General features: G+C 43.7%; 1 protein-coding gene across 2 annotated transcripts in view; it reads right to left on the bottom strand.

Moving 5' to 3' along the window:
• Positions 1-295: 295 nt before the first annotated feature.
• SYTL5 (synaptotagmin like 5) overlaps positions 296-9,841 on the bottom strand; it is a 95,913-nt gene continuing 86,367 nt past the window's right edge. The window contains exons 17-20 of one of the 2 annotated variants that reach the window (XM_038760395.1): positions 6,166-6,274; positions 3,739-3,877; positions 2,308-2,516; positions 296-784 (exon numbers count right to left, since the gene is read on the bottom strand). In XM_038760395.1, coding sequence (XP_038616323.1) covers positions 642-784; positions 2,308-2,516; positions 3,739-3,877; positions 6,166-6,274 — 600 coding nt within the window. In that variant the 3' untranslated portion in view covers positions 296-641. The remainder of the gene's footprint in view (positions 785-2,307; positions 2,517-3,738; positions 3,878-6,165; positions 6,275-9,841) is intronic. The other variant, XM_038760396.1, reaches the window with a different exon arrangement.

Here is a 9,841-nt window from a genome sequence, read left to right as displayed (position 1 = left end):
TTCCAAAATGCTTAGCACTTGGCAGTGTCCACCCTTTCTAACCCTTTCTTCATCTGGGCTTCTGCCATTTCCCTTTCAGGCTTAAGCTGGTGAAATGGTCTCCAGGGCATTTACTTCAAAGCAGCAGAACACAGGTAAAATGGGCAAGTCACTTCACTTCTCTGAGCCTCACTTACTTCCTCTTTAAAATGGGAATGAAGACTGTGAGCCCCATGGGGGACAGGGACTGTGTCCAAACTGATTTGCTTGTACCCACCCCAGTGCTTAGTACAGTGCCTGGCACATAGCAAGCGCTTAAGAAATACCACACTTATTATTATTAAGATCCTAGTTCTGGCTAGACCTAGGTGAATGAGCCAAGTCAACCACTTCCTTTACTGCCTTCTTAAGACAAATGTCTTTGAATGGAGCCTGAGGGTCCTTTGGAAGCTCTCAGGACCCAGGGGCCTCAGGAGAGGGTCTGGTTTTGTCGCACCCTGACAACCTCGTGGTTCAGAATGAGAGGGAAAGTCCCCACTGTGTCCTGGGCCTAAGCCTAGCATACTGACTCCCCCAGGCCCAGAAGGCCTCCTGGCAGGAGGAGGGGGAAAGCAGCCACACCGGCCTAGCGGTGAAGTCATCTTGTGGGAAGATATTTCTTCTCAGAGTCTGCGTTTCCCCATGCTGGATCTCAGCATTAATATTCCCTCCACGGACACGCCAGGACTAGTAGCCATCCTGTGCCAGAGGAGCTGTTCTTCCCCTTGGGAATCCATCCAATCCACTTCTTTCCCATGGCTCACACCTGACAGGAGGGAAAAGAGAAAAGATTCAGCAAGGTGGTAGCAAATGATCACCAACAATAGTATTAATAATTGTGTTATTTAAACACCTATGTGTCAGGCACTATACTAAGCACTGGGGTAGATACAAGACAATCCGGTTGCACCCAGATCCTGTCCCACAAGGGGCACACAGTCTCAATTCTCATTTTACAGAGGAGGGAACTGAAGCCCAGGGAAGGGAAGTGATTTGCCCATGGTCACACAGCACCAGTCTTTTTCTACCATCAGCTTCTAAGTTAGTGACAAAGATAAGAGAAGCAGCATGGTCTAGTGGATAGAGAACAGGCCCGGGAGTCAGAAGGGTCTGGGTGCTAATCCTGGCTCTGCCCCTTTCCTGCTGGGTGACACTTCATTTCTCTGGACTTCAGTTCCTTCATCTGTAAAATGGGGATTGATTGTGAGCTCCACGTGGGCATGGACTGTGTACACCCTAATTAGCTTGTATCTACCCCAGCACTTAGTACAGTGCCTGGCACAGAACTCAGTGTGGGAAGGGCATGTTTCTACCAACTCTGTTATGTTGTACCCTCCCAAGTGCTTAGTACCATACTCTGCACACAATAAGCGCTCAATAAGTACCACTGATTGATTACTTCACAGCCAGCCCCCAGGCTGAAAAATGACAGATTTTCATGTTCCCTGAGGCCACATCTCTTGAGCAGTGATTAAAACAAGGATTTTTTTTTTTTAGAGAAAAGATCTATTCATGAGGCATTCTCAAAGTCACACAGCTGACAAGTGGAGAAGCCTGGATTAGAATCCAGATTCTGGGACTCCTAGGCCTTTGCTCTTTCCACTAGGCCAAGCTCCAAAACTTGGATTAAAGCTGGGGTGAAATACCATAGGTCAGCAAAGTTGCTGTCACACTTCCAATGGGGAAGCGAGAGGCCATGCAGCAGTTTAGTCAACTGTGTCGGTTTCAAACATCTGGAAGGAGTCACATTGCTAAAAGAACACTAGCCAGATGGAGGCTGAGAGGGAATCGTAAAAACGAAAGCAACATTCAAACGACAAATTTTCCTAATTCAAACTAAACCCAATTTTTACTCAATTTCTGAAGAATAAAAAAAAGGAAGACCCATTTAATCCTGCAGTTTTAACCCCCAGAATCCACCCCATGCGTGAATCCTTATAAGCTTTATTGAAGGCCCATATCCTCCAAGAGGCCTTCCTTGACTAAGTCCTCCTTTCCTCTTCTCCCACTCCCTTCTGCTTCACCCTGACTTGCTCCCTTTATAATAATAATAATAGTAACAATGATAATAGAGGTACTTATTAAGTATTGGCTACATGTGCTGGGGTAGATATGAGATAATCAGGTTGGACACAGTCCCGTTACCACCTGGGGCTCACAGTCTTAATTGCCTGGCACATAGTAAAAGCCTAACAAATACCATAATAATAATTATTATTATTTTCTCCAAATGCAGTTTTTTGTGGAGGGTAGCATGGGGGGAAGAGCAATTCCCAAAGGGATTCTCACCGCTCCCAGTGTTCAAGCGAACTCCACCAAGGAATATATTGCTGGAGAGGGCCTCCTTGTCCCATACAGTGAGTTCGAGACACACGTTTTTCATATCCCGGGGATTCAGGCCACAGAAGGTGAAAGTGTGATTCCACTGAGGATTCACACTCTTTTTTACCACAGGGGTTTTGTGCTTGGTGATTTTGTTGTTGTCCGGGAGCAGGTATCTGGAAGACAGAAAGGAAAGCAAATTAGTCAATCGGATTAGGGAACTGAGGGAGGATCAGTGTGTAGAAATGTGTTCTGTTGAATGCGATGTTCTCATCAAGTTTAGTGAAGGATGTCTGATTTAGAATGAACCATGTCTTCGTAAAGTATTTCCTAGCAAGCTGACTCCTCTTCACACCTTTGAACTCCTCTCTCCATCAGAATCTTCTAGCGCGCTAATAAATTTGTTCTTTTAAATTAAGGCAAGACAACTGAATCTCAAAATATTAGCTGTTGGTGAGAGACAATAACTTCTTCATTGGTTTTGGTGTCTTGCAGTGAAGCACTCTGGGATTGCTGAGCTATCTCCCCCTCTAGACTGTAAGCTTGTTAATCAATCCTATTTATTGAGTGCTTACTGCTTGCACAGCACTATACTAAGCGCTTAGGAGAGTACACTATAGCAGACTTGGTAGACATGTTACCTGCCCACAAGGAGCTTACAGTCTTTGAGGGTAGGGAACATGTCTACCAATTCTACAGAACTGTACTCTTATCAAGTGCTCAGTACAGTTCTCTGCACATAGTGTTCAATGAACACCACTGGTTGACTGACTGATCAAACATTTGCAGCTTAATAAATCAATGGTATTTATAGAGCACTCACCATGTGCAGGGCACTGTACTAAGCGCTTGGGAGAGTACAACAGAATTAGCACACGCAATCCCTGCCCATAGGGAGCTTTATCCCCAAGTTATATGTAAAACTGGGTGGCTAGAACCTGGGGTATGAACTAGAGTGAATTTTCACGGTACAATCTTGCACAACCAATTAGCAAAAAGACACTTTGCTAGCTTCTTTAACATAAGACACTAATATACTTGAGGCCTGCCTCCATCTATGCTAGATAGATATGGCATTATCTAATACTAAATTGAAATGGGTTTTAACCACACCATTCAAGTCAGTCAAAATACTTCCAAGGGGAAGGGAGCTGCTTAAGACAAACCTTGTGACATTAATGTAGGAAGGGCTCTAAGAAACGATGGCATTAAAATGTAAATAGCTCGATCCAAAAAGAGTGCCAATAGAACATTAGAAGGGGGGATAACAGGACAGTTTCCTGACAAGATCCATGTCTGGAAAGAGAAAGTTGGTTGCTCCACATTACTTCCTCACAGGAAAAACTAATCCCGAGATTCACCAAGTCCCTCTTAAAAAGGCATGGACGTAAAAATTACCCTTTCACAAATGTATCAGAAGTGCCTCCCGATTTCACCGCTGTCAAATTCTTGGCTTCTTTGATGAACACCTCTAATATTCCCTCTGTGGGCAAAGGAATGTCCTTTTTCTTCCCCTTTTTGAGAGGTTTCTTTCCTGCTTCAATCGCCAAAAGAAAAATGGACACACATTTAAGCCTTGATAATTCTTAAGCAATTAAACAATTTTCTAATATCTTCTTTACATTTGGTGGAGTTGGACTAAAAGGCTATTTTCTCTGAAAGACGTAGGAGTGCTACACTGAAGTTTGGGGATCGGTAAGATGTTTGTATAAAGTAAACCAAGGTAAAAATCCTTCTCATTCCCCCTCTAGACTGTAAACTCAATATGGGCAGGGAACATATGTCTACCAATGCACTTTCCCAAGTGCTTAGGGGAAGTGCTCTGCACACAGTAAATGCTCAATAAATGTCATTAATTGATCGATTATTTGGTAAAGTTCTTTGCACATTTCAACAATCCTAGGAGGTAGTAGTAGAATTTATTGGATATCCACTTGGTACGGTTCACTGTACTAGGCGCTTGTGAGGTAAAGAATAACCCAGTGACATATTCCCTGCCCTCAAGGAAGGCAACAAGAAGTGTTCGCGATAGCATAGCTAGGGAAATTGAGGCTCACGCTTTCCCTTAAGGTCATATGGAGAGGAAGCCAATATTCAAATTTAGGCATCAAAACTTGATCATCATCATCAATCGTATTTATTGAGCGCTTACTATGTGCAGAGCACTGTACTAAGCGCTGATGTTAGATCAACATCAGTTGATGTTAGAAAGGCACACAGAGCAGAATATTAATTGATCTGTCAATGGTATCTGTTGAGTTTGTATTATCCCCATCCCACAAGGAGCTTACAGTCTAGAGGACGAGATGGATATTAAAATAAATTACAGATAATGGAAACGCCAGACTATAGAGATATGTACATGAGTTCTGTGGAGCTGGAGTGAATACCAGGTGCTTAAGGGGCACAGACTCAAATATACAGGGGAGGCAGAAGGTGGGTGAGTAGGGGAAAGTGGAAAGTGCAAAGCCTGGGCGTCAGAAGGACCTGCGTTCTAATCCCACCTCTTCCACTTGTCTGCTGTGTGAGCTCAGGCAAGTCACTTCTCTGGGCCTCAGTCCCCGCATCTATAAAAATGGGGATTACAACTGGGAGCCCTATGTGGGACAGGGGCTATGTCCAACCTGGTTATCTTGTATCTACCCCAGCCCTCTGAACAGTGCCTGATAGTAGTAAGCACTTAAATACCCCAATTATTATTAATACTTCAGGATACTGCAGAGTATGCCTAGGTACAAGAAGCAGAGTGGCCTTTTGGAAAAGAACTCAGGGCTGGGAATCAGAGGACCTGGGTTCTCACCCCAGCTCTGCCACTTTGCCTGCTGTGTGATTTTGGTGAGTCACTTCTCACTGTACCTCGCTCTCGCCTGTCCCGCCATCGACCCCCGGCCCACGTCATCCCCCGGGCCTGGAATGCCCTCCCTCTGCCCATCCGCCAAGCTAGCTCTCTTCCTCCCTTCAAGGCCCTGCTGAGAGCTCACCTCCTCCAGGAGGCCTTCCCAGACTGAGCCCCTTCTTTCCTCTCCCCCTCGTCCCCCTCTCCATCCCCCCATCTTACCTCCTTCCCTTCCCCACAGCACCTGTATATATGTATATATGGTTGTACATATTTATTACTCTATTTATTTATTTATTTATTTATTTTACTTGTACATTTCTATCCTACTTATTTTATTTTGTTGGTATGTTTGGTTCTGTTCTCTGTCTCCCCCTTTTAGACTGTGAGCCCACTGTTGGGTAGGGACTGTCTCTATGTGATGCCAATTTGTACTTCCCAAGCGCTTAGTACAGTGCTCTGCACATAGTAAGCGCTCAATAAATACGATTGATTGATTGATTGATTGATTCTCTTGGCCCCAGTTTCCTCATCCGTAAAATATGGATTAAATACCTGTTCTCCCTCCTATTAAGACTGTGAGCCCATGAGGAATAGGGTCTCTATCTCATCAGATTGTATTATATCTTCCTATTATTAATAGTAATAGTGGTTTTCGTTAAGCCCTTACTAAGTGTTGAGCACTTTTCTAAGCGCTGGGGAAGATAAGTAGGAGGGAGAACAGGATTGAATCCCCTTTTTACAGATGAGGAAACTGAGGCCCAGAGAATTTAAGTAACTTGCCTGCAGTCACACAGCAGGCACATGGCAGAGCCGGGATGAGAACCCAGGTCCTGTGATTCCTGGCCTATGCTCTTTCCACTAAGCCACACCCACTTCCAGAGTTCTTAGTACAGTGCTTGGCACATAGAATGTGCTTAATAACTACTACAATTACCACCTCGAAGACCTGGTCACTCGAAACTGCTTGCCGTCAACGTTCATTTTACCTTGAAGCTGTTCAAGCGGCAGAAATAGACTCCTGTCAGGGGGAATGTAGCGTAAAATGACCGTCAGCTCTCCTCTGTATTCAAGTCCAACATCTGCGGCCACGTCCATCTGGCAGGGATGAAAGGAAAGGCTTTTACAGTCTCATCTTTCAAGGTCCTTGCGTGGACCACAGTATGGTTGGAGCAGCAACCCTCTGCCGCTCAGTGAGGTGATTTCTGGCTCCAACCACTTTGAGAGATGGCTCAGACCAAAATGACCAGAAGCAGAGAAGCTGAAAGGATTTGATGGGGAAGTTCCCACCCAAACCTTTAGCCCCAAAATGATGGTTATCTTGAACTGCGATAGAATCTGCGCTGCCCTGTAGGATCACAAAGTAGTCATAGTGTTTATTAAGTGCTTACTGTGGGCAGAGCACTATACTAAGCACTGGGAAAGAACACACAAATGGGAGACCAGGCAGAGTTGACAATCGTATTCTGAAAACTCTTCATCTGTCTTCGATATGGCCTAGAATGAAGTCTCTCATGGCATTATTTGTTTGTTGTTTTATGGTACTTGTTAAAAGCTTACTATGTGCCAGCCACTGTACTAAGCACTGGGGTAGATAAAAGCTAATCAGGTTGGACACAGTCCATGTCCCACATGGGGCTCACAGTCTTAATCCCCATTTTACAGGATGAGGGCACTGAGGACCAGAGGAGTGAAGTGATTTGTCCAAAGTCACACAGCAGACAAGTGACGAAGTTGGGATTAGAACCCAGACCCTTCTGACTCCCAGGCTCATGCTCTACCCAGGCTGCTTCCCTAATTACCTTACATGTGCAAGTCAAGAAAACAATAGCAATCTTTCAATCCAAAGAATTAATTGAGCACTTAGTCTGTTCAGAGCACTGTACTAACTGCTTTAGGATAGTACCTCTAGATTGTAGCCCATCTCTAAACTGTAAGATCATTATGGCCAGGGAATGTGTCTGCTAATCCTGTTGTACTCTCCCAAGCTCTTAGTACAGTGCCCTGCACATAGTAAGCGCTCAATAAATACCACTTATCCATTGATTACAATAGAGCAAGTAGGCATAATTTCTGCCATCAAAGTGTTTACAGTCCAGTGAAGCATGGATCCAAATTGATAATGTATTACTTTTAAGCATCATTAATTAATCTCTTAAAATTAAATGTGGGCACAAAAGGAATTTATGAAAAACCAGCGGTATTTCAAGCAATCAGTGGTATTTGAGTGCTTACTGTGTGCACAGAATTGTATCAAGGGCTTGAGAATGTACCATACAGTAGAGTTGGCAGACATGAACCCTGTCCAAAGGAGCTTAAAGTCTCCCTGCCTTTGCCCCGCAAAACCCACGACTTTGATGTCTTGGAGAGACAGCAGGGCAGAGTAGCTTTTCTGTCATTTATTTTTAGTGAGCTCCTTAGACGTCTGTGACTCCGAGAAACAGCTGAATTGTGTCACATTGTCAAAAGAATTGGATTTAAAGCAGTCAGCTCACCCTCTCCTAGCTCCCCTCAGTGATCTCCTACTCCAGCCCAGCCTGCACACTCCGCTCTTCTCGTGCCAGCTTACTCACTGTGCCCCAATCTCCTCTATCTCGCCACCCTTTCCCACGTCCTACCCTTACCCTGGAACTCCCTCCCTCTCTATATACGCCAGACCACCCCTCTCTCCTCCTTCAAAACTCTATTAAGGTTGCATCTTCTTCTCGAGGCCTTCCCCAATTAAACCCTCTTTTCTCCGGCTCCCTCTCCCTTCTGTGTCACCCTTGGACTTGCATGCGTTTGGGCATTTGCTGTTCACTCCACCCTCAAACTCTCAGTGTTTATGTACTTACCTATAAGTCATATATTATAAAGTATTTATTTCTATAAGTATCTGTCCCCCCTCTAGAATGTAAGTTCATTATAGGTAGGGAACATGCCTACCAACTCTGTTGTATTGTACTCTCCCAAGCGCTTAGTACAGTGATCTGCACATAGTAAGCGCTCAATAAATACGATTGATTGATTGATTGATTGAATGAATGAATGAATGAAGGGAGTCCCACATGGAAGACTACCATCGACATAGCATGAATATAGTACAGTGCTCTGCACACACATTTCATTGTATTTATTGAGTGCTTACTGTGTGCAGAGCACTATACTAAGCGCATGGGGAGGTACACAGCAATATAAAGAGGCAATCCCTGCCCACAGCGAGCAACGAATACGGTTGAATGAATGAATAGCATGGTCTTCAACATAGCATCAACCTAGCAGAACTGACTTATATCACAACTTGAGTAATGTGATCTTTTGCAAAATAGGCATATATTTCTGACATATTTGTATTGATGGCAATAGGGTCACAGAAAAATTTTGAAAGAGGGAAATGTCATCTGGAGCACTTAGCCCCAGGAGCAGAAATGGGGTGTAGTAGCTGATTACTGAAGCAGTGTGGCTTAGTGGAAAGAGCACGGGCTTGGGAGACAAAGGTCATGGGTTCTAATCTAGGCTCCGCCACTTGTCAGCTGTGTGACTTTGGGCAAGTCACCTAACTTCTCTGTGCCTCAGTTACCTCATCCGTAAAATGGGGATTAAGACTGTGAGACCCACGTGGGACTACCTGAATACCTTGTATCTACCCCAGTGCTTAGAACAGTACTCGGCACACAGTAAGTATTTAAATACCATCATCATCATTACTGATGAAAACATCCCCCATTCACCATCACTAAAGCTCATATTTACTGTAGATCAAGCGCTAGGAATTTGACAACAACAATTTCGTGGACTTGAGTGTTCTATCCAGCGTTATCGCACCTATAGTTTTGTATTTTTCCAAATGCCTAGTACAGTGTTCTGCATACAGTTCAGCACTTAATAAATACCACTGATTGATTCATTCACAAGCACCAGAATATTAAATATAGGAAATAAATGAAATGGGCAGCTGTGGATATTTAATTACCGGATGAGAGGGCTCTTCATCCACCCACAGAGAAACAATTTCATTTAAACAAGCCTTTGGGATGTAACTGGAGTCTTTTCTGGCACCACTAAGTTCATTTTAAAGTAATCACGAGCCCATGGCAAATAGATGGGCCATCCCGACATGTGAGAACCATATCAAAATAACCCAAGGCAAAGCACACACTCTCAGCAAGCTAGAATTCTGTATATTGTTTGAAGCTGAATGATTTCTACTTCGGGCTCTAGATTAAACACAAAGGTATTTGCCAGATCTTTAGAAAAATAACCTAGTCAGTGTCGATTTTAAAACAATCGGGCTATGTATGACTCCTGGGGAAACGTGGAATGTCTTTTACTGAAAATCATTCTTTTACCGCTACATAACACACATTTCAAGAGGAAAGTTAATTCAGGTTGGGAATAATCTGTGTGTCTAGAAACCTCTGGTGAATGTTTGATTGAACAACTATATTTCTTTGCCTGTTTCGCCTTTAGTTTATCATGGTTTAAGGGCTGTAACTGATCTTGGGATATCAGAGACATTGTTCTAGTGCTTTCACTTAGATTAGTTCAGCAATTCACTTCCAAATAAAAGTGAGTGGTTTTCAAAAGAGACCCTTGAAAAGAGGAGATTTTTAAATTTAATCAATCTCCAGAAACCCCCAAAGAAATGAGCAGAAAGTACAGATTAATTTCAATTCAGCATTTCTA

The sequence above is a fragment of the Tachyglossus aculeatus genome, chromosome 18 (genome assembly GCF_015852505.1).
Source record: "Tachyglossus aculeatus isolate mTacAcu1 chromosome 18, mTacAcu1.pri, whole genome shotgun sequence".
Classification (NCBI taxonomy): domain Eukaryota; kingdom Metazoa; phylum Chordata; class Mammalia; order Monotremata; family Tachyglossidae; genus Tachyglossus; species Tachyglossus aculeatus.
Note: the sequence above shows the minus strand (reverse complement) of the source record. Positions and strands in the feature narration are given on the sequence as shown.